Source organism: Dasypus novemcinctus, chromosome 6, assembly GCF_030445035.2.
Source record: "Dasypus novemcinctus isolate mDasNov1 chromosome 6, mDasNov1.1.hap2, whole genome shotgun sequence".
Taxonomy (NCBI): domain Eukaryota; kingdom Metazoa; phylum Chordata; class Mammalia; order Cingulata; family Dasypodidae; genus Dasypus; species Dasypus novemcinctus.
This window is the reverse complement of record NC_080678.1, coordinates 71,919,284-71,946,981: the sequence shown is the minus strand read 5'-3', so window position 1 is coordinate 71,946,981 and position 27,698 is coordinate 71,919,284. Positions and strand designations below refer to the sequence as shown.

The 27,698-nt window shown below is 38.1% G+C and overlaps 1 protein-coding gene across 24 annotated transcripts in view; it reads left to right on the top strand.

Annotated features, from left to right (window-relative positions):
* JMJD1C (jumonji domain containing 1C) overlaps window positions 1-18,122 on the top strand; it is a 336,090-nt gene extending 317,968 nt beyond the window's left edge. For all 24 annotated transcript variants that reach the window (XM_071215817.1, XM_071215823.1, XM_071215821.1 and 21 more), the window contains 5 exons: window positions 309-431; window positions 3,622-3,761; window positions 5,499-5,675; window positions 16,793-16,924; window positions 17,206-18,122. In XM_071215817.1, the coding sequence (XP_071071918.1) occupies window positions 309-431; window positions 3,622-3,761; window positions 5,499-5,675; window positions 16,793-16,924; window positions 17,206-17,295 (662 nt within the window). In that variant the 3' untranslated portion in view covers window positions 17,296-18,122. The remainder of the gene's footprint in view (window positions 1-308; window positions 432-3,621; window positions 3,762-5,498; window positions 5,676-16,792; window positions 16,925-17,205) is intronic.
* The last annotated feature ends 9,576 nt before the right edge of the window (window positions 18,123-27,698 follow it).

Below are 27,698 nucleotides of genomic sequence, written 5' to 3'. Positions count from 1 at the left end.
GTGATTTTTAGGTTCTACCAAATCTGTTCTTTCAATAGTCTTTGGAAGTTTTTTGTGTGTGTCAAAATTATGTTAAGAATTTAACAGCCTATGTATAGTTAAATACCTTTTAATTCCTCATACAGTAAATTTTATATGAATTTTATTTTAGGTTGTTTTCTAGATTACCTTTAGGAGCAGGTCTGGGTAACAAGGAGACTATAACTCAAATTATAATTAGGAAATTTTCCTCATACACCTGATTTAGGAGATTATCTGATTATATTATTAAATATATATTTAATCAAGTAAGATTTTGTTTTACACAGGTGTAGCTGCTGCTAAAGATCATGATATAGGAACAACAAATCTCCATATAGAAGCTTCTGATGTTGTAAATATTCTAGTCTATGTCGGCATAGCAAAAGGAAATGGTGTTCTCTCAAAAGCAGGTAAAGAAACTTAAAGGAATAGTGGTGTTTGGATTAACAGTTTAATAACCACACACATTAGAATCAACCAGAATGTAAACCTCTGATGTAACAGCAAAGATTACAAAAACAATTGCAGAGAATATTGTATTCTGATATTCATTAATTAAAGATGAATTTTCCTTTTTCTTACAAAAGAAAGTTTAAACTTAAAAATGCATCATTTTTTGTTTGCTTCTTTCCGGTCAGTACTGTTTCATAAAAACAATGTTATTTTTATGACAATTAACTATTTTTTAAACATTTACTCAAGAAAAGAAACTAGGTTAGGCATTCTTTGTTCCCTCCAGTATCAGAGGAAGAAGGGGCTTTTCTCCCTAGTAGAAATTACTTTTCTGTGTAATACTTAGGTTTTAGTTCCCATCTCTTCAATTTAGTTTTGTACTCTTGGTCTATCATTTACTCCCTTCTCTGTAGAAAGACATAATCATACAGATACAGGTCTTTAACCTCTCCTTCTTCACTGCCTTCTCCTCTTCCAAACAGGAGCAGATATGAGACTCTTCTTTCTCAAAAGAAAACCTCCATTAGACCTCATCTTCCTTTCCAGGGTACTATCTCTTCTCCCTTCTTAAAAAATTATTTGCTGTCTCACTTTCCTTTCATATTCCAACTCATTGCAAGGATGACTTTACTAGCATCTCCACTGAAATTGTTCCCTGGCTCTCACAATCGGTAATTCATTGGATTCTTTCTTTTTTTAATTACTTGCCCCATCATTTCAGTAATAAATGGCACTGTTGATCACTACCTCTTCTTATACATGTCAGCCTTCGCTTTTGTGCCACTATTTACATGGTTTTACCACCTTATGGATTGCACCACTTTTTCAAGTCTTTTTTACCTCTTCTTCCTTTAAATGTTTCTCTTCCTTACCAAGTTACCTTTTATACTTCACATGCTCTTCCTGTGAAATTCTATACATGGCTTCTGTTACCAGTTAGAACACTAATTCTGTCTGTCTGGAGCCCAGAATGTAGCCACAGCTTATTGACTAGGTGCTGGGGGCACAGAGATTCAGTATTTATTCACTCTACCTGTATGTTTTTTTTTTAACAATTTCTTCTATAGGAAAAAGCCTAAGTTTCACCAAAACTATAAAAACTTGTTACATTTTTATTCAGCTCCCTGAACTGACACTGGTGACTTCAATAAATAGAAACTCTTGCCTTCCCCCACCAAGGATTTTAGAATCAAACACACTTGAGTTGTAGTCCCTGCTTTACCACAGAAATTTATGACCTGTAGTTCAAATGACCTAGCCTTTGTAAACCTATGATTCTACATCATTAATTATCCCTTCCCTTGTGCCTCATTGTACTTTGTTCAAATTGCGCCCCCCCCCAACCCTTAATATTGTAGTATAGTAGTTATACCTGCTTTTCTCTCCTGTTCTTTCATTTCCTTAAATGTTGGAACTTTATCTCTCTTTGTACCCACACATCCCTCAACAATCCCTTTTCCCCTACCTCCTGTTCCTTTTGAGGAAAAATCACCAATATTTTGTTTTCCTTATCTAAAATTGAGTCCCTTTTTATAGGTAGTCACAAAGAAAGTAAAGGTTTTGAGAAATACTGACCTACTTAATGCACATGTTCTTTCCTCTGTTTAAAGTGGCTCTCCTGCCTCTGTCTCCCTGGCCCTGTCTTATATTTACCCTTTATATTGTACCTCAGATAGTCATCTTTCCTTAGAGGTCTTCTCTAAAGAGAATAAACTCTTTTCCAGCCTGTCATTACTTTCCCTAGGAGAAACTGCCTTCTTGTTTCTTGAATTTGCAAAGCAGTGAAAGTGGGTTTTCAGCCTTTACTTTTGTTAAACACATTTTTAAAAAACTTACCAACTGCCATTTTTTTAAGAGAAAGAACATTTTAAACCCTCCTTATTTAAAGGATTTAATAGAAGTATAGGATAGCTTTTTATGATAAACCTTTTAAATCATCCTTAAATTTCTTGCTTTACCACGGATTTTGGTAAAACTTTGCCATAGATAACATCTGAGAACTAAACCAGTGTTCTGTGAACCCTTTGTACTCTGTTTTCATTACTCACTGTGATATTCTTATTATTTGCTTGCCTCTATTAAATCTATTTCATTCCATGAGGTCAAGACTGGGTCTTTCTTAACACTAATCCCCAACATTCTAAGATCATATCTGGCAAATAGTAACCACTTAATAAATGTTTAGCTCTTGTAGCCAAGTTTAAAAACAAAAGACAACGCTCACAAATTAGGGAATATCTGGTATATCTTTTGTTGTAGGTAGTAGATTTCTTTTCCTCTTAAAAGAACATTTCTTTAAAGTGTTCACTTTTGTGAAACCAGAAATTCAGCTAAAAAAAACAAATTTCTTGTAGTCCTTCACTCAGAGATAGCCAAGTAACATTGTGAATATACATCCTTCCAAAGTTCTTCCTGTAATTACACATATATGTCGGATTTTAAATGATTGTGAACATTTTAGAATGCTTTTACATTTGCTCACAACCTCACAACCACAGTCTTGTTGTGCATAAAAGCAATTCAGCAGACTTGGTGATGTTTCTGATTTGTTTATAGATTACGTAATAATATCCAGGATTCCCTGCTTCCCACCCCCACGCGCGCGCATGCGCGCGCGCACACACACACACACACACCCCACCCCCCCCACCCACCCCACCCCCACCCCCGCCCAGGAGCTAGAAGACATTTTGCTCTTCCATTCATTAGTCATCATAAAGAGCAAGTCCCTTCACCTCATTGAACCTGTTTGCTCAGGTGTAAAAAATTTTATCATCCCCGCCTGACTAAGTAGTTTAAAGACCCAAGTAATTAATGATCATGGAAGTCCTTTGGTAAATTATGAAATGCTATGTGAATGCAAGTCATTGATTATCTCCTTAAGACAGGGAGAATGTTCAAATTTGAGTAGAAGCCCTTAATATTTTTTTTAATTAAAAAAATCTCCTTGGTTTGCAGAAAACAAGTGAAATGGGAAAATTACTTTACCGAGTTCAAAACTTAGTTCCAACAGTTTTGAATATACTGGGTTTGATTTCTACCCTAGAGTCCCAATACAATCAGGCATTCTGCTGATCTGATAAATGGAGACTTAACTTTCTGGTCATGTTTACTGACAAAAATTTGAATATACTCTTCTCTATTTAGGAATACTCAAGAAATTTGAGGAAGAAGATTTGGATGACATTTTAAGGAAAAGATTGAAAGACTCAAGTGAAATACCTGGTGCTCTGTGGCATATTTATGCTGGGAAAGACATTGATAAGATAAGGGAATTTCTTCAAAAGGTATAACTTAAAGTTCCAAATAATATATGTCCTCACCTTAAAGAAGGACTTACTTTTTTCTTTTTTAGGAGGTACTGGAGATTAAACCCAGGACCTTATACATAGGAAGCAGGCGTTCAACCACTTGAGCTATATCTGCTCCCTAATTGTTTTTTAATTAACCTTATTTGGCATTCAGCCATATAAGATCATTAGGCCAATTTTAATTTAAGGGAGAAGAGAAGTTTTAATTGTTAAAAATCTAAAGTTTCTCTCTCTCTTGCTCCTTTGAAAAATCCCTGTTTCATGTTGAGGGTTTTGACTAGTGGTTTCTTCTTAGTTATCCATCCCCTTATAGTAAAGGACTAATCTTTTGATGATTGTTATGTTAAAATTTACTCTTGGATGGTGAAAAGAAGGGATTGGGGCTTTCAGGATATAAAAAAAAATGATGCTTTATAGAATCATCTGAAGAAGGTAGGATCTTGGGAAGCAGACTTGGCCCAATGGATAGGGCGTCCGCCTACCACATGGGAGGTCTGCGGTTCAAACCCCGGGCCTCCTTGACCCGTGTGGAGCTGGCCCATGCACAGTGCTGATGCGCACAATAGAAGTGGTCACAGAAGAACACACAGAGAGCAGACAACTGGTGGTGGTGGGGTTTAAATAAATAAATCTTTAAAAAAAAAAAAGGTAGGATCTTTATTTTCTTTGAATCTGACTGATGTTTTCGAGTGTTGTCCTAGGAGGAATGAATCCAGTCACCTCTGATTGTTCTGCAATACTTAGGTAGACTGAAATTTTGTGAGTAATAGTAACTTTAGATAGAAAATCTGAAAGAAAATGACTGATCAAACTGAAATGTTGGTTCAAACCCCTCAAATATTTTCTGAAGTTATAGCATTTTTAAAGACATCATCACTGTTGCTTTTATTGATACTTCATCTTTCAGAAGGAATTTAAGGATCTATAGCCCTGTCCTTATCATACCCCACAATACTTATCAGTATTTTAATCTAAAATATGTTCATTTATGCCAAACAAGATTATTTTACTGATTAGTATGGGGTCAGTTTTTTATGTTAGAAAGTTAATAATACAAAAGTTAATTATCTTTGTATCTACCTCAAAATAAAGAACAGGATCAAAAAAATGTTTATTAAATATATATTTGTGAATGGTTTAGCGTCTGTTCTTTTATCTTTGTTCTTTCTGTTGTTGTCAGTTTAGCTTTTGAGACAAAGCATCTAAACCAAGCTTTTCCTCAGCTGTACTCTTGTCACAATTTTAAGACAGAAACCAGATGGTTTGGAAACTTCATAGTGAAGGGAGGAGGTGAGACAGGAGTTTGGATTCACTTTATTAACAGCATTATCAGTCTTGTATATATTTTCCCCCATCTGGTTGAGTCATTGTCTTTTTGGTGCATTGTTTTACTGTGCGGGGACCTGCACCTCGCTGGGCTGGTCTGGGACGCCTATTTTTGTTTTTGTTTTTTTACCAGGAGGTCCCAGGGGACCCCCAGGTCCTCCACTTGGTAAACGGGAGCTCAATTGCTTGAGCTACAGCCACTTCCTGTCAGTGTTGTATATTTGAAGATCCTTTTCCTATTCAAATTTTTGTAGATTGTTAGTATCTTTAACTTGAGCAGCACAAGTGAGTCTTAAGATTCTGAGAACTGAAGACTGTTACTATAAAGAAAATTGTAATTTACCGTTTCATTTCTCTTACTGAAATTGAGGTATATGTTTTTATTAGATTTCAAAAGAACAAGGCCTTGAACTTCTACCAGAACATGATCCAATACGTGACCAAAGTTGGTATGTGAACAAAAAGCTCCGCCAAAGACTGCTTGAAGAATATGGAGTCAGAACCTGCACCCTTATCCAGTTCCTTGGTGATGCCATTATTTTACCAGCAGGAGCCCTTCATCAGGTATATAAAATCCTATAACACATAATGTTACTAAAAGAACTAATTTTGACTAAAAAAATTGTTCTGAGTACAGACATAAATGAAAGACCACATGAGGATGACCTGTTCCAACTGTTTTCATTAAGAAATCACTAAAATGGCTTTCCCATGCTTAAAGAGATCGGACTTAAACACTTTGAGAGCTTAAATAACTTAACATGAGCCAAGTTTCGAGTATTATATTAACTATGATTAAGTAGATTGAAATCTAATTTAATTTTTAAGACTTAGTGTAAGTTGACTACAAAATCATTTTCAGTAGTGGTCTTGAAGAAAAGGGTACCAGAACTTACAGATCATACATTTTCTAAGGCACCAAATATGAACAGAATGATTTATTTACTAGATCATTCAGGCTTTAGATGTACATCCTGCCTCTTTTCTAGCATGCTCACATAGCAATAGCCTTGGCCAAGGAAAGATAACATGTAATTTTTATAGCTATGGACCCACAAAACTTAAAACACATGCACGCATGCTCAAACTAAACAAGTTAAAACACCTCATCTTTGTTTCTGTGTCTTTGCTGTGTGACAGAATGTCATGGAACAAATAGTAGATATGTAAGATGGAATTAAAAGCACACAACAGATTCTTACAGGTTGAATGTGGGGCAACCACAGACCATTCTAGCCCTGTAATAACAAATTGTGCAGTGGAAACCCAATATCCCAAAAGACTAGTTTTGCCTCAGAGTTGGTTCCCCACCTTTCTACTGTCCACTAATTGAGTTGTCTGTGATGTGTGTGTGCTTTTACCAAGGAATTTTCCCCATGTTTTATAAAACTTTGTATGTGGGAAGCGGATGTGGCTCAAGCAATTGAGCTCCCACCTACCACAGGGGAGGTCCCTTGTTCGTTTCTGGGTGCCTCCTAAAGAAGACAACAAGCTGACACTACAAGCAAGTGTGTGGCGAGCTGACCCAACAAGATTACGCAACAAGAGACGTGGGGAGGAAAAAACATAATGAGAGACCCAACAAGCAGGGTGTTTCAAGTGATTAGGCACCTCCCTCCCACATTAGAGGTCCCAGGTTCAGCTCCCAGTGCCTCCTAAAGAAACAAGGAAGATGAACAGACATAGCAAGTGCAAAACATCGAGACAGTGGGGAGAAATAAATAAGATAAATCTTAAAAAAAAAAACCTATGTAATCACTTCCTGTTCAGCACTATTATGCACAAATATTCCTTACATCATAATAGTTGCTTAGTTTTTAGAATGTCAAGTTCAGAATCAGACATATCATTCTTAAATCTCAGCTGCATTTATAATAGTAAAATATAAACATGATGATAATGTACCTTTTTCTGTACAGTAACTTCTGGATAAAAAGATGTACTTATGTTAAATTCCAGTATTACCTTTGGACTTATATGACCATTTCAGAATGTTATATTATGATTCATGTTTAATTGGAATTCATTCCAAATCTGTATTCAAATATAAATGCCCTCAAGGAATAACTGATTTAACAGGAAACCTGGTAAATGTGAATGATTGGTAATATTTAATACAAAACATTTTCAGTTAAATCTTTATTTATTTATTCATCTTCTCCAGTATCAGATTTTCTTAAAGTTAAACCATACAGTGCAATCAATTATCTTTTAAGAGTATAAATTATGTACAGTGAAATTCACCCTTTTTAGTGTACAAATGCATAGTTAATGTAACAACACAGTCAAAATAGAGAATATTTCTATCACTCCAAAAAAATTCCTTCTTGTTCCTTTGTAGTAATTTCTCCTCCCACCCAAAGTCTCTTCAACTGCTTACGTTTTTTTTTGTTCCTATAGTTCTACCTTTATGAGAATATCCTATAAATGGAATCATCCAATATGTAGCCTCTTGTATCTGACTTTTTCCATTTGACATATTGGCATTTGAGATTCATCATTATTGATTTGTCTGTCATTGATTCCTTTTTATTGCTGAGTAGTTGTCTGTTGATGAACATACCAAAGTTTGTTTATCCATCACCAATCAAAGAATAATTCAGGTGATTCCCAGTTTCGGGAATTACAGGTAATGCCACTGCAAACATTTGCAGTACAGTTTTTTTGTGAATGTAGGTGTGGTGGTTTGAAACTGTACTATTATGTTCAGATTATCATATTCTTAAAGGTAATCCATTCCTGTAGATGTAAGTAGGTCCTTTTGATTAGGTTACTTCAGCTAAGGCATGGCCTGGCGTGGGTCTTAATCCTTTTTACTGGCATCCTTTATAAACGGGATGAATACAGAGAGAGAGCCACAGACACAAAAATTGAAAGCAGTGAAACCCAGAATAAAAGAGAGAGAAACCCAACAGATGCACAACCACATACCTTGCCATGAAACAGAAGAGTCCAGGATTTCTGGCAGCCAGTCTTTGGGAAAGAAAGCATCGCCTTGATGATGCCTTGATTTGGACATTTTCATAGCCTCAAAACTGTAAGCTTGTAAGCTAATTAATTCCCATGGTTAAAAGCCAACCCATTTTATGGTGTCTCCTTTGGTGCCGGAAGAGTATGGTGCTGCTATTGGAGATACCAAAAATGTTAAAAAGGTGTTGTAAATTGGGTAATGAGTGTGTGTGTACGCGGGGGTGGCTTGTGAGACACTAGATTAAAAAAGCCTAAATTGCTTTGAAGAGGCTGTTGGTAGAAATATGGGCAGTAGAGATACTTCTGATGATCAGAAATGATGAATGTGTCATTGCAAACTGGAAGAAGGCTGACCTTGTTTTAAAGTAGCAGAGAATTTGGGCACATTGCGTCCTGGTGTGAAATGGAAGGCAGAATTTGAAAGTGACAAGCCTGGATATTTCGCTGAAGCGATTTCCAAACTAAATGTGCAAAGCACAGCCTGGCTTTTCCTTGTAGCTTATAGTAATATGCAAGAGGAAAAGGATAAGCTGAGATCTGAACTCCTGAGTACAAAGAAACCAGAAATTGATGGTATGAAAAATTCTAAGCTTCTAAAAAGTGAGTCCCTAGAAAATAGTGCCTCATAAGAGGATTTAACCAAACATGGAGATGGAAACATCTCACCACAGTTAGACTGGAAATGAAATTATCCAGAAAGGATTTATGGAAAGTCCTCCTGTCTGATGGTAGGGATCCCTGTGTGTTACATGTGGAACCAACCGATTTTGCAAGAACTATGTAAACAAAATCACTGCCAGCCCACTAAAAGGGACAGATTGAAGGAAAAGAGACTTGAAAGGCAGAACTATGGATACTGAGGTCTGGGTAGAAGACATCCAAGAGATACTTGGGGCCACGAGAGGGGACACACCCATGTATTGCAAAGGATGACTATTCCCCAGGGTTTGGAGAGGGCATACTCATCCCCCTTGTTCTGGAAGAGTGTTATAACGCCAATATTCTCAGATGCCTGGGGGAATGTGTAGAGTCTGGACACCATCTTGATGCTTAACAGGGTGACAGCTCTTTCTTGAAGATGTTGAAGCCTTACCCCAGTGTTTGAGGAGAGCATGGCTATTGTGGAGGCACTTGGTGGGGTGGGGTCGCAGCTTCATCAGGCCCAGAGGACGAGATATTCTGTAGGTCATTTAGACCTTAAAATCTAGTGGAGTATGCCTTATAGCATTTTAAAATTGTTTGGTTCCCGTGACCATTTTCCTCCCAATTTCTCCCTGTGGGAATGGTAATGTTTTTCCTGTGACTTTCTCTCCCTTGTATACTGAAAGCAGATAACTTCTTAAGCTCTTAAGTTTCACAGGTCCACAGTCTGAGGGGAATTGTGCCCAGGACATACCATACCTGTAACTGATTTTGATGAGACTTTCTACTTAGCATTGTTATTGAAATGATTTAAGACTTTTGGGATTTTGTGGTGGTATGAATGTATTTTTTATATGGAAAGAACATAAACACAAGGTCAAGGGAGTGGAGCAGGGTGCTTTGAAATTCTGTGTACCCCAGAAAGTCATGTTCTTAAAGGTAATCCCTTCCTTCATGTGGGTGTAAACCTATTGTAAGTAGAATCTTTTGATTAGGTTACTTCAGTTAATGCGTGGCCCAGGTTATGTCTTAATACCTTTACTGGAATCCTTTATAAATGGTATGAATACAGAGACAGAGAGAGAGAGAAAGCCATGGAAGCAAGAATGTGAAAGCATAAGAAGGAATAGAAGGAGAGTTCAGCAGAAGCCACCACCTTGTGCCTTGCCATGTGACAATGGAATCCAGGATCAACAGCATCTAGTCTTAAGGAAGAAAGCATTGCCTTGATATCTTGATTTGGACATTTTCACAGCTTTAAAACTATAAGCTTGTAAGCTAATAAATTCCCACTGTTAAAAGCCAACCCATTTTATAGTATCTGCTTTCAGCAGCTTAACAAATTAAAACAGGAGGTTTTCATTTCACTTGAGTAAAAACCAAGTAGTAGGATTGTTGGGTTATTGATATTTATATGATTGACTTTATAAGAAGCTGCCAATCTGTTTTCCCAAGTGTTTGTACAATTTTCTTTTTCCCAAAACAATTTACTAGAGTTTTAATTTCTCTGCTTCACTTGCTCTCACTTGGTATTGTCAGTTTTGTTTTGTTTTGAAGCCATTCTGATAGGTACATAGTAGTATCTCATTGTGGTTTGAATTTGCATTTTCTTCATTTTCGTTTTCTTTTTTTTTTTAAAGATTTATTTATTTTTAATCCCCCCCCTCTCCCCCCCCCCCGGTTGTCTATTCTCTGTGTCTATTTGCTGTGTCTTGTTTCTTTGTCCGCTTCTGTTGTCGTCAGCGGCACGGGAAGTTTGGGCGGCGCCATTCCTGGGCAGGATGCACTTTTTTTGGGCTGGGCGGCTCTCCTTACAGGGCGCACTCCTTGCGTGTGGGGCTCCCCTGCGCGGGGGACACTCCTTGCGCACATCAGCACTGCGCATGGGCCAGCTCCACACGGGTCAAGGAGGCCCGGGGTTTGAACTGCGGACCTCCCATGTGGTAGACGGATGCCCTAACCACTGGGCCAAGTCCGTTTCCCTCCTCCATTTTCTTAGTGACTAAATATTGAGCATCTTTTCAACTGCTTATTTACCATCTCTATATTTGCTTTGGTGAAATCTGTATTTTGTCTATTTTTAATTGTGGTTTTGTTACTGAGTTGTTGAGTGTTTCCTATCTGTTCTAGGTATATCATTTATTTGATTTGTGTTTTGCAAATTGATTCTCCTAGTGATTCTCTTCTCACTTTTTTTTTTTTTTTTTTTAGTTTTATTTATCCCATCCCCTACCCCCGATGGTTCTCTCATCTGTCTGCTCATTGTTTGCTCACCTTCTCCAGGAGGCACCAGAAACCGAACCCAGGACCTCCCACATGGGAGGCAAGTGCCCAATGGCCTGAGCCACATCTGCTTGTTTAGTCTTCTGTTTGTCTTCTTTAGGAGGCATAGGACCCGAGCCTGGGACCTCCCATGTGGTAGGTGGGCACCCATTTGGTTGAGCCACATCCACTTCCCTCTTTCCATTCTTTTAATGGCATCTTTCAAAGAGCGACATGTTCTAATTTTGATGAAGTCCTGTTGATCAATATTTCTTCTTTTATGGATCATACTTTTATTGTGTCTATGAAATTATTTCACTAGCCCTTTTTTTCTAGAAGCTTTGTGGTTTTTTGGTTCTACATTTAGGTCCAAGATCCATTTTCTGTAATTTTTATATATATTGCAAATTTTGGATTAAAGTGAATTTTTTGCATATGGACAATCATTTGTTCCAGTACTGTGAATTGAAAAGACTTCTCAAAATAATTTTTATCTTTTGAAAATATAGCACATATATGTAATGAAAACGCAAACCATATAAAAGAAAACAGTGAAAAGTCTCTCACCTTTACCCCAGTTCCTCTCCTCCAGAGGGAGCCACTATATGTAGCTTTCTTATACTTGTCTCCTTCCTTATTCTACATTTTTGGGGGGTAGATTATTAGTTTGCCAATGGGCTGCCAATGCAAAGTACCTGAAATCTGTTGACTTTTATAAAAGGGTATTTATTTTGAGTAAAAGCTTTTACTGTGGAAAGTCCAGCTCAAGGCACCATAAAAGGTGCTTTCTCACCAAAGTCAGCTGGCACATGTTGAAGGCAGATGGCAGGGATCTCTTCATGGTTTTTCCTTCCCCTTTTCCTTCCCCTCTGGGCTTTCTCTTCCTCTTGAGCTCCATGGGCCCAGCTTCTTGAGGCTTCATGCTTAAGTGGTCCTATAGTCCTTCTTCCTAGCCTAGGGCTTGTTTCTTTTTGGGGCTTCTATATCAGTCACAACTGTTTTGCTCTCTTCCAATTTCTCTGGACCCTCAACTGTATGAGCCTTCTTTCTGTCAAATGGCAGGGTCAAAAATGATAGAGTTCTGTTCCTGATGGCTGTCAGTTCATGTGAGTCCATTTATATCAGACCCAGCAAGTTTGAATCAAGTTCAATCAAAAGCCCAAAACAATCTTATCAAATAATCTAATCAGAGACCCCTCCACTGAATCTGATACAAATCAAAGGGTATCACACTCAGGTATACACTAGTTTACAAACATTATCTTTCTCTTTTTAGGATTCATAAAATAATCTCAAACTGCCATCGTGGATGAGAGTAGTCTTTTCTCAAAATAGAAGCATAGTGATGCTGTGAAATTAAGAGTTATGGCAATTCATTATCTAAACAGTCTGCATCCTACAGGTGCACACATACCACCACCCACCCCCTTTGCTCTCTGTCTTCCTCCACCAGTATTATCCTCTTTACCATCCATGCTGCCCTCTTTGCTGTTTCCACCAAGCATGCTCCTACCCCATGGTCTCTTTGCTTGATAATCCTTGTGCCTGGATGATTCTTCATCCCAGATGTTTTGTAAGACTTGCATCTTGACATTCTTTTAGGGTTTGCTCAAATGTCAACTGAAGTCTTCCACAACCATCTTAGTTTACAAGTGCCAGTTGTGTCCCCCAACTTCCTGTCTTCGTCCTTGCTATATTTTCCTCCTTTACAGTCATCACCTTCTAATATGTTTTATAATTTACTTATTTAGAATAGTTTGTGTTTTTGTTTTGTTTTGTTTTTTGTTTGTGGTTGTTTCGGTCTTTTAATCTCCACTGGAATGCAAGCCTTATGAAGTCAGGAATTTCATTTTTCTCCCATGCTTAGAATAATGCACTTAAAATAATTGTTGGTAAGACTTGTTTTCTAGAAGGCCTGAAGGACAAATTTTTATACAAGTGTAGATGAAAAGGACATTAGACTTCCCAAAAGTTATGTATATTGTGTTCTTTCTACAAATACATGTAAATTTTGACCTTTTCTTACATGTGTCTTCTCTGCCTACTTCAGAAAGTTCACTTAAGGTTGATCTCTGGCTTCTAGTTATGTATTTTCTTTTGAGATTTGTTGAAGATTTGCTTAAATTGTAGAAAGCAAATTTCATCTGTGATAAATAGATTGGGGCAGCCTGCATGACCTAGATTGGCATATGTCCTTTCTATTCTAAGCTCTGCCACTGAATTGCTGAATAATCAAAGATAAAATCTTAACTTCTCTGCTACATATTTTGGCATAGAAATTGCCAGTTACAGAAACAGGGATTTCTACCTTAACCTTCCTTATGTGGCATGATGTGACAGCACCAGTTCTTTGTATTCTATTGAGAGTGTTTATTGTTCTTGAGTCATAAGTGGTGGCAATGTGGTTTCAAGATTTCAAAAGAAGTGATAACTCCCCAGTCTTAACTTAGATTTGACATATGTTATTTACAACCTATTTAGTTCTTAGAGGTTCTGAAAACTGATAGCTTTGACACTTCCAAAAGACCTCAAATGGCCCTTAAAATAGTCCAAACTCTCAGTGGGTGGTTCTTAAGCTTTATCATGCACCAGAATTTCCTGGTAGGTTTTTTAAAACGCAGATTGCTGGGCCCCACCCCCAGAGTTTCTCCTTGAGTAGGTCTGGGGACAGGGCCTAGTAAATCATATTTCTAACCAAGCTCCCAGGAGATGCTGGTGCTACCATCTGAGAACCATACTTCAGAGAAATATGCAGATAGGAAGTCTTTGAAAACCCAAGGCGCTTTTTAAAAACTGTTTTACCCAAGTAATATTGCATGGCAGGGATCATCAGTACTAGGAAAGAAGCAGCATTCTGTTCTTTGTCCTGTCAACAGTGAGCATTTCCAGAAGCCAAATTGGAGGAACAGGCTCTGTCTGTGCAGGGGAGTTCAGGCGCATATCTTAAAAAGCTGAGGGTGAGTATCGTAGCCTAGCCACAAGCCCTCTTTATAGTCTAAGGACTACTCTAAAACTGCAGACTTAAAAATCTTTTGTTGGCAAACGTGTACATTTGTGAAAACCTGTATATTGCTAGGAAGAACTGTGGCCCTGACCTCCAGGATTTACTCTGTCTCAGCTGTAATGTTCTGAGGTTTAGAGTGGTCTTATTATAATTAGGATCGAAAAAGGGTATCACAAAATTTCCATGTTCAAGATAATCACCTTCCTACAAAGAACACAAGAGTTCATTTTCTTGACATTACCTATTTATGATAGTAACTTCCCCTGATTCTTTAAGGCAAGTATGAATAAAGTAGTATATCCAGAAAGTGTACTGTAAATGGCTCAAAGATGGCAAAGAAAAGGGATAAGTAGAATGGAAGATCAAATTGTACTGCTTTAAAACTGAGTCTTTCATCTTCAAACTAAACTGTGAAAACTTTAAGCAAAATATATTAAGTCTACACAGTCTGGGACTATAAATAATAGCTTTCTGGTAAGCACTAAAAAAAAAAAATCACTGTCCTGAAAGTAATTTGGGGGAATGCTAGGCCTAGACATATCAAAATGAACATGATAGAGCTTTTTCTTTTTTTTTCCTTTTAAGATTTATTTATTTATTTCTGGTAGTCATACCCCCCATTGTTTGTGCCCTCTGTGTCTGTTGTATGCTTTCTGTATCAGCTCATCATCTTTTTAGGAAGCACCAGAAACCGAACCTCGGACCTCCCATGTGGGATGGAGGTGCCCATTGGCTTGAGCCACATCTGTTCCCTGCTTGGTGTGTCTCATTGTTTGCTAGTAGTTTCATCTTGTTGCATCAGCTCACCACACTAGCCCATTACGTCAACTCCCTGTCTTGCTCATCTTCTTTAGGAGGATCTCCTATATGGTAGGCATGTGCCCAACTGCTTGAGCCACATCCACTTTTCCCATGATACAACTTTCAAAGGACTTCTTTCCTTATGGCATGTTCAGATGAGTGAAAGATAACAGAGGGGAGGCACTTGGGAGACTGTATGAGAGAGTTAATATGGTATCTACTGGACAATACTTCACAGGGACTATGTTCCTGTTGGCTTGCTATTTACCTGCCAGTTTATATTGGGACAGTCACTAAACCTCTCAGCCATAGTTTCTTGCTCTGTGAAATACAGCATCAGTTCTATAGACACATCATGAAGGTCCAGTGACACACTGTACATAAATACTGAACATGTGAGACATCCACTGTGTTCATCCTTCAGATCAGGGTTCTTAACCTTTTTTGTTCCACAGACCCTTTTGCCAATCAGGTGAAAACCATGGACCCCTTATTAAGTCCACACTGTGCTATATATTATTTAATAAATATGTAACACATGCCCACAAGAATTAATGTTGTTTTTTTTTTTTAATTTCAATTCAAGCTCATGGATCCCCTTGTCAAGAATCCCTGCTTCAGAGGAGCCCTTAAACCTATTGATTAAAGGAAGAGAATGGTTTTTTTAATGTGTTAAAGTTACTCTATATATTGAGGCATAATGAAGTGTCTTGTCTTTCAAGTTATTTCTCCTTTCCCTGCAATTTTATGGCATCTTTTATTTTATTTTATTTTATTATTATTTTTTAAGATTTATTTATTTAATTCTCCCCCGCCCCCGGTTGTCTGTTCTCTGTGTCTATAATTCTCCCCCGCCCCCAGTTGTCTGTTCTCTGTGTCTATTTGCTGCGTTTGTCCGCTTCTGTTGTCGTCAGCAGCAGGGGAAGTGTGGGCAGCGCCATTCCTGGGCAGGCTGCACTTTCTTTCGCGCTGGGCGGCTCTCCTTACAGGGCGCACTCCTTGCACGTGGGGCTCTCCTACACGGGGGACACCCCTGCATGGCAGGGCACTCCTTGTGCACATCAACACTGCGCGTGGGCCAGCTCCACACAGGTCAAGGAGGCCCGGGGTTTGAACTGCGGACCTCCCATGTGGTAGACGGACGCCCTAACCACTGGGCCAAGTCCGTTTCCGTATGGCATCTTTTACTATCACTAGAAGTCAACCTAGAAACCACAAAAATCTAGATCAGATCAGCTGTCATCATACTGAATGTATTAATGGAAAGCAGTTCTGTTAGAAATAGTAAAATATGGAATTCGTTTGTATGTGCTCAACAAATAATAGATAAAACTATTGACTGACTCCTTGTGAAAACCTTTAGGCAAGAGAGACAAAACTGTTGAAAAACCGTTCTGCTGATATCACAGAAGATTGAAGTGTATATTTAATTGCTTAATTTAAAGGCATTCACTAAGGAGAGATACAAATAACTAAAATCCTAGGATAGCTCTAAAACTAGATCTAAGTTGAACTATAGTTATCCCAGATCCTCACAAATAATCAAACTAAGTTTCATTTCCTTTAATCTACCTTCTAGTGTAAAGGTCAGTGATGAAGTGACCAAAGTGCTGAAAACCAAAGAATAACAACAAATATATTCAGATTAATTGCATTCATAAAATGCATAAAATGGAATTCTTTCCAATTGATATTTTTATTTGAGTAACAAATTAAAAAGAAAAAAAACCTTGAATTTGAGTTCCTGAATGGAAAAGTATTCCATTGTTAATCTTTTTTTATCATCATTTTAAAGTATTCCATTTACAGCATCTCTTTGCATTGAGCTTTTTCCTTGTCATTTTATTACAGAGTGTTATAGTCTGCTTCGAAATCCAGTTATGTTCTGAAGAAATACCTTCTGGGAGAACTGTCCCTTCCATTTATTGTTTATAGATAAGTTTGCTTGTGTTTGCTCCCCGTTCCTAAAATTAATATTTTATTGTTTTTCTCCTGGGACTAGGTACAGAATTTTCACAGCTGTATTCAGGTAACTGAAGATTTTGTGTCTCCAGAACATCTTGTACAATCATTTCACTTAACACAGGAACTGAGACTTTTAAAGGAAGAGATCAATTATGATGATAAATTACAGGTAAGAGATGAGTTTTTTAACTGGATTGTGTTTTGCAGTCTTTTTCAGAAATATGATACATGCATAACAGATTAGATGGCCATTGCCTGGTCTGTCACATTAGGGTGACAAAGATTAACAAGTTGGTTTTTAACATTTAGAAACTTCAACTTTTTTTTTCCTTAAATTTATTGTCTTTCCCTGGCTTCCATTAAATTGTGTTTTATCTGTTAACCCATGCAATTTTAATTTGTTAATTTTTCTCCAGCTGAAGTGATTAGCAATACCAACATCTCTTTCAGGTTAAAAATATCTTGTATCATGCAGTCAAGGAAATGGTGAGAGCTTTGAAGATACATGAAGATGAAATAGAGGATATGGAAGAAAATTAAGTTTGGCCCAGTTTGATGTTTTTAGGCCTTTGAACTGGGATATACTTACCCTTGAACAATGATATGTATGCACACTGACTTAAGCTTTGTAAAACCATCAGTGCCAAGAAATTCTCTTTGTAGTAATTACTTGTTACTGACACTGCAACAGTATAGCATGTCACAGCTCTTGTGACTCAATGTTAGTTATTAAAACAAGCTAAATTTAAAAAGCAGCGCTTCATAGCTGTTTTTGTATTATAGTGTATATGAAGTTTGTGAAAATGCCAGATTTAAAATGATGTATTTATTTTTGGAAAAATTACAAAAATTCTATGCTATATTGTTGATCAAGTGTAAATGTGATCTTGTACAGTTTGTTAAAATAACTGATATTTTTCACTACATTGAGACAGTTACTGTGAGAATAGGAAACAAACACCAGCTATTGCCTGCATTTGGGAAATTGCTGAATCGCACAGCAGTCATGTCATAATCAGAAAATTACTGCCAAATAATTGTAAAATTTGTAAAATACAAAGTATATAAAGTAGATAACTAAATACAGACACTTCAATATTTTGTTGAAGCTATTCACTGTACAATTAAACATTTTCAAAAGGTGTAATTTATTTAAAATTGTCTCATTTTGGTAAAATTTATGTGAACTTTTAAAGCTAAATATTAAACTTAATATGCTATGTAAATATATACATATATACATTTAATGATGTATTTTTTTAAAACATTGGCTTGCTTTTATTTGTTAAAGTGCAAGTGTTACAAATGGCTTTGTACATTAAAGTTGAAGGGGTTTTACATTTTACATTAAAAAGACTTTATCAAAAGTTGGCTTTTCCAGAGTCCTCCCTCTTTTGGCATGCATACTGTTGGGGGTTTCCTCTTTGTTGAGGCACAGCCATCATTATCTTGTGATCAAATGTTCTTCCCTGAAACATTGCCCACTTGTCTGTTATTCTTAAGAGCTTTTTTCAGTTCTTCAGGTTTTATGGGCTATTACAAATTAGTACCTCAACTTACTTATCTTATACCCATCTGAAAAAAGGAATACAGGTAATTCTGGCATTGGTTATTTATGAACACAAGTTGACAGGAACTTTACATGAATTTCAAAAGCTATGATTATAAGTATATGTCATATAGTTCCACATTAGTTTTTTTCACAGCATAGATAGCTACTCATACAGTGTTGGGTGTGGGGGGAGAAGAAGGAGAATGAGCAGGTATTGTAAAAGAAAGCCTGTGGTCAGTCAGACCTGGGTTTGAATATGAGTTCTGCTACTTATTCTGTGACCTTGAGGCAAGTTTCTTTAAATTTGGAGTCTAATAGGTGACTGCTATTAATAATTGGTTGCTTGAAATTCACATATTCCTAACACTATTACTGGAAATATGTAGTCCTCCACTCTGTAGGATACTGACAGGACAGCCTTTCCTTTTCATCTTAAGGTAGTTATCAAATAGTTTAAAAGAAAAAAAGAGGTACACCTACATTGTAACATCTTGCAAATTAGCTGTGGGCTTTTATCATGATTTTGTTTGTCTACCATCTTTTAGCTCCATGTAGGCTGTTAAGCCACTCTCCACTCCAGGCAAGATTCAGCTAGGAATATACAGTTACTATTTCACATGAATTGCCCACACCCTTGGTACAATGGTTAGTGCATTACATAATGCCTTCCTGACTTAGGGAAAAAATTGGGCTGAGGAATATTTCAAATGATTTTGTGAACCTTATTTTATCGTGGTCAGTTTCTGACTTTTTAATACTTATTTCCAAATGTGACTCAACTCATTAAACTGTACTTTTTGCCTAATACTGTCAGATGTTCCAACTCATTTAATTTTAACATGAAATTAATTTAAAGCCAAGGAATTACTTCTTGAATAAACTAGCCTAGCTCCTGCTGGTTCCTTAAAACCTGCCACTTTCCCCTCAAAAGCCTTTTTACTTCTCTTGCTATTGTTTGCACTGCCTTTTAACCACACTACATCACCTTCAGCATAGCTGAAGCTAAGGAGGATCAAACCAAGCCGTTGTGGCTTACTTCAAAGCAAACCCACTTTATGAAAGTGTTCTATCTCTCGTCTTGTAGCCACTGAATTACATACTAGTCACCTAATTCCGTAAGCCTGGGGTGGAGAAAAAGGGCCGTAAATGCCTTATTAAAGATATCTATGGACTTTTTAGAAGGCTGGTTTGTTGTATGGCTGATCATATCCCTAATGGAATAATTCTTCTGGGCATTACCTTGTTTTCTCTATCCTTTTGGTTGACTCTCATGATTAAGTAGGAGAACATAAAATTACATGTTTCCTCCAGACTATAGCGTGCTAAGATTATTTCAAATGTGTAGGGTAATTAGACTTCAAAAGAAACCTGTGATGATTATTTAGGGTCCCTCCCATCTATAATGAATGTTGTTTAGACCTGAATATGAATTCCTTTTCCTGATTAGTGAATAACATGTTCAAATCCATTTCTTCCTGTTACTTCCCTTTGGTCAGTGGGCTTCAGAAGAACAGTGTTCTCATCTTGACTTGACTTTGGCACATCAACAACAGTGCTCTAATCTCGACAACCTTGTATGTATAATGTTATATAGTGTATGTACTATATATAGAAAGAGATTTAGTATGTGTTCTTCATAGACGCTAGCCTATCAAAGATGCTCTCATAGGCCAGATCATGATTGTCCACTGTAACAGGTAATTGAAGCTGTATGTGACCTAGAAAAACACCACCTTAAATTTAATCCATTCCCGTGGGTGTGGCCCACCTCCGTCCGAACGGGGCTTAATCGTATTACACTCGTCCTATATAAGCGGAATGATTCAGAGAAAGAGACACAGGGAGCTGTGAGAAGCTGGGCATCAACAGCATCCAGAAGAGAAAAGGGAGACCCAGAGATTCAGCCATGTGCCTCGCTGTGTGACAAGCTCTAAGGATCAAAGATCACCCGTAGGCCAGCCCCAGAACACCAGTCTTGGGGGAGAAAGCATCATCTTAAGGCCTTGATTTGGCCTGCTTTTTAACCTCAAAAAATAAGCTAATAAATTCCCATTGTTTAACCCAACCCATTTTGTGCTATTTGCTTGAGCAGTCTAGAAGACTAAAACATCAGCTATGAGAGAAGAAAAAATGTGGTTTGATTACCATTCTATAGCTCTTCAGTACACTATGAACTGGGGTATGACACGTTGACCAAGATACCAAGCTATATGCCACCAGGCTTGTCACCCAGATTTAGACTAAGACCTTTCCTAACTAGAACAGTTATGACATACTTGGTTACTCTGATTGGATAGTTCCTCCTTGAAATCATATAGAAGGTTTAAGAACTGAGTAGTGTATAAAGTACTTTGGCTCCCACAACTATCAGTCTGGTTCTTATAATAAAAACTAAGTTGACTTTCAAACAAAAAGGAAATGTTGGGCTCCACCTGCATACAAATTGAGTTCCTATTCTTGGCTGGGTTGGTTTTCACAGCTGACACTTCAGTTCTCATTGAACTCTCTGTAAATGAGTTAGCCAGTTGCACCTAAGGCTGGAGGATTGTTCTTTTTCAGTCTGATGCTGCTTACCATTTCCCACCCCTCCATCTTTGAAACTCAAATTTGACAGACGAAAAATTTGGTTGGCTGGATCAATGAACAGATACAAATGAAGTGCAAAATCAGATGGAGACAAACTCCTTTCCCTAGGGGAGAGAATGTGGTCTTCTCCCAGCATAGTGAGGATGGATACTCAGGTCCTGCTGAGCAGGGCATGTTTAGTAAGTGGAAAGAGATCATGGTAAAGGGGGATGTGTAGGGATCCTTACTCGGGCCACATGCCTTGTGAAAAATGAGAGTTAAAATACAGGAAAATCACTGCAGGATAGAACTACCTTTTAATATTTACTCAAAAGCATTTATTAAACACCTTTTACATACTTGGCACTGGTTATGTGGTAAGAGACTCCCTCAGGAACCACACGTTTGTGTTATCTGTGCTATATTCTTCATAGCAAATATATACATATAGTAAACAGCTAATGTGGCTGGAAGAGGATCTAAAATAAAACATGGATGTAGTATTTAGATCCTCTTCCAACCACATTAGCTGTTTGAGATTTCCAGCTCTTAAGGGACTTAGAAAGTCATTCACTCTTTCAGTCTTGTTCTAGCAGAGCAGAGGAAGAAGTTTCTGCTCAGAACTGTTCTTACAATAGGTAAATCTCAAGTAGACAAATCAATATCAAGGATGTAGTCCAGTAGGCAAGTTCAATATGTCATAGATAAGGCAGTATAGTCTAAACTCCATGTTCTGTAGTTACAGTATAGTCAAAATATTTTCACAACAAACATCCACCTCGGGAGATTGATTGCCTTAGGTCCTTTTTTATCAGTAACTAATTAGAGCCAACCTAAAAGATTTCTTTTGACCCAAGAAATGGGTAATCTTTGTGTGGTAAGTATAATAAGAACTCTAAACCAAATTTTTCAAATAACCAGAATTTACTCTTGTTTTTGCAGAAACAGGACTTAGGTCAAGCAAGAAATTTTTAATGTTTTTTAGCAAATTTATTCCAGATATAAAGGGAAAAGGCCAACCTATAGCTTTCTAACAAAGGACATTGAATCCCATTACAGTCAGTTCCTAAAAATAACCTCACTCATGAAAGTCCCGCAATAAAAATTACAGGGCTTATAGGGGAAATGGGTTAAGGGCACAACACTCAAAAACTTCATCAGTGACACTTTAAAACAGTAGCAATCTTATACTTGTTAAGGCTAACAAATGCTAAAATATGGCACTTTACCTGGGGAACGACCCAGAGTTTACCTGCATAAAAGGGCATCAAAAAGGTTGCAGCTTAGGACTCTGAGGAAGTAGTGGAAGGAGAGTTACCTAAAATCAGAAAGTTTGCAATACCAGATAGGGATTGGTGTGACTACTAACACCTGCCATTAAAATTAGTTAGAGCAGCGGACTTGGCCCAGCGGTTAGGGCGTCTGTCTACCATATGGGAGGTCCGCGGTTCAAACTCTGGGCCTCCTTGACCCGTGTGGGGCTGGCCCATGCACAGTGCTGATGCGCGCAAGGAGTGCCCTGCCATGCAGGGGTGTCCCCCGCGTGGGGGAGCCTCACGTGCAAGGAGTGTGCCCCGTAAGGAGAGCCGCCCAGCGCGAAAGAAAGTGCAGCCTGCCCAGGAATGGCGCCGCCCACCCGGAGAAATGACACAGCAAGATGATGCAACAAAAACAGATTGCTGTGCCGCTGACGACAACAGAAGCGGACTAAGAAGACGCAGCAAATAGACACAGAGAACAGACAACTGGGGTGGGGGGAAAGGGAGAGAAATAAATAATCTTAAAAAAAAAAAAAAGCTGGTAGGTGTTTTGATGTGTGTGCGTGTCCTTTTGTGTATTCCTCTGTGGCTTGACTAAGGAAATGGAATTTTCTGGTGTTCACTTAGGTTTTCCTCACAGATGAAATTGCCCCTAAGGAAATGCAGAATTCAGATTATGCTCAAGTTGTTCTCTAATGTATTAATCATGTTGGAGCAAAATGATCAAACTGAATATTCAAGAAATGATTCTTCGAATCAAAATTTTCTTAATGCAGTGAAGCCATAAGATTTCACAAATACATTCTAAGTCAGTAAGAATTTGGCACATCTTTTGAATTGATTAACTTGCAATTTGGTCTGTCATTTCTCCCATTCCCTCCCTAAGAAATAAAAGCAGTAAATCAGACCATTTAGATTGAGCCCAGTGACAGTTATGTGTTCTAAAAGAAATGCTGTACAAGCTCCAGAAATGATGTAGTCTTGGGAAATTGCTGCTTATTCCTGGTTAGTGGAAGTTTTGAGGAACCATGTAGGAACTGTTGGCACAGCTGTGGTCCATCAGGTTGCTTTCATGTATGCTACAGTTAGGAGTCCACATTTTGCTCTTAAGTAATCCATTTACATCTTTCCAACCATTAGCAATTTGTTGACATTTTGAAGCCAGTTTACTCATCTAATGTTCAGTGTGTTTTACACATTTCCTATGGCGTGTGAGCCAGGAGCCACCATCAATTGAACTGAACTTTGAGGAGGGGGTATATTTAAGACAGGGAGAACCATTGATTGGTTCAAGCTGAACCTGTTTCATAACATTCTTCAAAATTTCCAAGGGTTTTAAAAATTGTTTTATTTTCACCTGAGTGATCAAGATAATATATAATAGTATATTTTATGAAGTACCAAATAGTGATAAAAATAGGCAAAAAGGGGGTGCCTGTAATTGTGCTGCCCAGAAGTAGCTATTATTGATTTGCTTTCCACAATCTTTTCTACATGTCCCCCCCTTAAGCATATAAAAGTCACTATACTGCTTTTTTTAAATTAACATGTCATCACAACATTTAAACAATTTCTAGTAGCTGTATAATCCCACAAGTAGATATTCCATCACATAACCATGGACAAGCAATGTTATTTTTCAACTGAGCTGAAAAACTGAACACCCTCCAAAATTAAAAAAAAAAAATTTTAACGTTTTTGAGCCAAAGATAAGTTGATACCACAGTGTTGTGAGTTGTGTGTTGCCAATTTCCAGCAAATGAATCTACATTTCAACCAATAACTCATGCACTATTGAATTCAACCATCTTTAAAGTTCAAAACAAGGACACTTCTTGAATTTTCCAAAATGCCCAAGATGTTGGGTATTTCAAATAAATGAAAATTACCTAAGGATGAAAACTGATCTGTAACCCTACCTTCCAACTTAACTCCTTGCTGCCTCCATAGAACTTTATTTACTTTTAACACTGAAACTAAAGGCTTTTATGGCAGGGTTAGTTAACATCTTTCCATTTAAAATAACCTGGTCCCTTTCTGAACTGCCATTTCTTCCTAAGTATAGGGAAAATGTGATCTAAAACTAACAGGTCGTCTATTGGTGGGTAGCAGTGGAAATTGGGTTCCATAACACCCTCAGTAGTAAGACTTCTCTTGGGGACTGACTTCAAGTGGACATATGAAGTTTGTCTGGTTCCTCAAATCAAGAACCCCTTTCTCAGACCACCACCTTTTCATGCCTCCTTTCAGAAATCCTTTTACCTTTGGGGACCTCTTCTGAGGCTTTAGTCCCTTAACCCTATTGTACTCCTGATTATCTAAACTGTCAATTCTTTTGTAGTCTCTGTCTTCTTATACATCCGGGACTTTTTATTTCTTCTGTTATACCTAGAGTAGAACCCCATCTTTTTTTTTTTTCTAACTTAGTGCTCGCAATAGATTCACAGTCTAACAACCACAATGCCAGAAAATATAATTGCAGTTACTGGATTTTTAAATGAAAGAGCTTATAGTGAAAATAACATTCTTGAAGAAAAGATAATTTCATGAGAAACACTGAACTAATTGGTGAATTCTATACTATTTTTTTTTTTTTTTTGCATATGGACCCTTTGGCTCCTGAGCAGCCCTAACCTTCAGGGCCTACTCCAGAATTTTCCATTCCTCAAGACTGGGATTGATCCCCTCACTTAGGAAATGGAAGAACAGTCTATTTGGTTTCACCCAATTTTCTTCTCATAATTGAGTCTAACCTGTTCAATTTTGGTTTTTGGTTTTATTTTTTCTCTCTCCCTACCCCTTGGTTATTTGCACATGCTGTTTCTGTTTGTCTTGTTTCTTTAGGAGGCACCAGGACCTGAACCTGGGACCTCTGATTTGGGAGAGAGGCTCCTAATTGCTTAAGTCACCTCCATTCCCTGCCTTGTTGGGGAGTCTCTCGTTATGTTTATTCCTCGTGTCTCTTGTTGCATCATTCTGCCACACTGGCTCACTGTCTGGTTCGTCCTTTTAGAAGGCACTGGGAACCTCTGCTCCCTGCTTTGTTCTCTCATTTTGCTTTTCTTGTGTCTCTTGTTGGATCATCTTGTATCAGCTCGCTGTCTTCTTTAGGAGGCACCAGGAACCAAACCATGCACCTCCCAAACCATGGGTCTCCCACCAAGTAATTGACAGGAGACCAGTCACTTGAGCCACATCCATTCCCGTTTATTTCCTTTTTTTAATATTACCTTTTCTTATCCCCCCCCCCCAGTTGTCTGCTCTCTATATCCATTCGCTTCTGTGACCACTTCTATCCTTATCAGCGGCACTGGGAATCTGTGTTTCTTATTGTTACATCATCTTCTTGTGTCAGCTGTGTGTGCGGCACCATTCTTGGACAGGCTGCACTTTCTTTCACACTGGGCAGCTCTCCTTATGGGGCGCACTCCTTGCGCATGGGGCTCCCCTACACGGGGGACCCTCCTGCGTGGCACAGCACTCCTTGTGCACATCAGCACTGCGCATGGTCCAGCTCCACATGGGTCAAGGAGGCCTGGGGTTTGAACTGCGGACCTCCCATGTGGTAGGCGGACACTCTATCCATTGGGCCAAGTCCGCTTCCCTCCCATTTATTTTTAAACTATCCATCCTGCCATGATCTGATTCCATCCAAGCTTACTGAATGCCTTCTGCCCATTTTTGACTCTGTTCAGGCTGTTCTCTACCTAGAAAGCTATTCTCCCATCCTTTGACTCCTATTTCTTACATGGAGGCTAGAAGTGCACTAGTAGATACTCTTATACTTTTAGTGGCAGAAGGCAGGCTGGTGTTCATTAAATATTTGGTGTCTGTATTTGTATTACACTGATTTAAATCATGGCATTCCTTTCCTTATGTATGCCTATACAATAACCTAACTATGAGGTATTTAGTGACTGGCACGGTAATTTTTATTAACTCTTTATGGCCCACCCTATGTCTTCCCCAGATTCTGAGCAAACATCAATTTGGTTTTTCTCTAAAGAAATTGAAACTCAGCTTTAGGCCTGATTTGGCTGCCAAATTCTCCAGATCAGCAAACTCCTCACCCAGGCAAGATCACTTCTTAATAATGATGGCTTTCCACCAAGCCTTCAGGGAAGATGGAAAGGTTGTTAGCCTCCTGAGGGTTTAACCCCCTTAAGAATAAACCCATGCTGCAAGACCTGTAAGGCCAGCTCAGACAGGAAGCAAGTGTTCCATTTTCTGCCTTCACTAACCTGATCCAGATCTTGAAGACACTTTCTTTTTCATTTTGGTTTCCCTATCTGTTCAAGATAAGTAAAGCAGAGTAAGACCTTAACAAGGCCCATCTTTCCATGTCAGTCATTAGCATTAGCCCAGTTTTGAGACTAAAGTAGACCAGGTCCCTTTTCTGGCTAATTACCCATAAGGCTTTTACTGTTGAATGTAAAGACAAGCACCTTTCACCAGAGGGCCCCCAGCTCCTCCATGGGAAGGTGAGAGTAGCTGAGCGGTATACCACTGCAAATGGTATAATGCGTATCTGAAATAAAGTTTGAATGACCAGGTCCCTTGGTTCACAACAGGAAAACTAAACAACTCAGCCTCAGTGTGGCCCAGTAAAAATAGCACCTTTGCTCTTGGCTCTGCTTCCAGTCTGGTATATAACAATCTTCTGTGCCTCAATTTATGTATAAAACAGCAGGTCTTAACCTAAAAATGATGACATCAAAACTATGTTAAAACAAAAAGCTATGCAGAAAGTATTAAAAATAGAAAGATCATAAATGTATTTAATATTTTGAATTGACTTACCTAGACACAAAATAATATATTTTCATTATTTCAACAGCCCTGGTAAAACCCTGGGGATAGAGTGGTTTTGAAGGAACTAATTATTTTGAAAACATTGTCCTCTTCCCTTTCAACTATGGTTTTTCCAGGTAGTATGGATTATCTACAGTTACCATGGCAAGAAAGCTAAGATTGTTCCTACATACCTACTTTCAGAAAAGAAGGTTTTGTTGTTACTCTGTGAAAGGCTCAAAATGAGAACTCAGGTCTATGGTATTTTTGCCACTTTTTATCTGAATTCAACAGAAAGAGGCCACCACTGAGTAAGGAAAGAAAAGAGCCTGCTAAATTTCATGCACATGCATAATGCGATTTTGGGGACGCAAGCTCCTTAAATCCCTTCCAGTGGAACCTCAAACAAGACCAAGGGAACAGCTAAGAACCCCAAATCAAGAGATGGGCCATGTTCCCAGATGCTAGGTCCTACAATCTAGAATCTACTCAGAGACATTGTGCTACCATGTAGTCCTTCTGTAAAGGCACATCATACATTCTAGTGACAGACTCAAACATAAAACTTACAAAGCAGATTAAATAGTGGTACTAAATTGTGCAAATAGGAGCTTCAAAGACAATGGAAAAGTAAAATTAGTCAAACATGTATTTATTAGTGGAAATGCATAGAAAGAGTCCTGTAAAATAGAATCACTCTGCTATGGGAGGAGGGTGGGAAAGGCCAGTGGAGAAGGGGAAGAGGTAGTGGCAGAAAAAGACAATGGAATTTACAA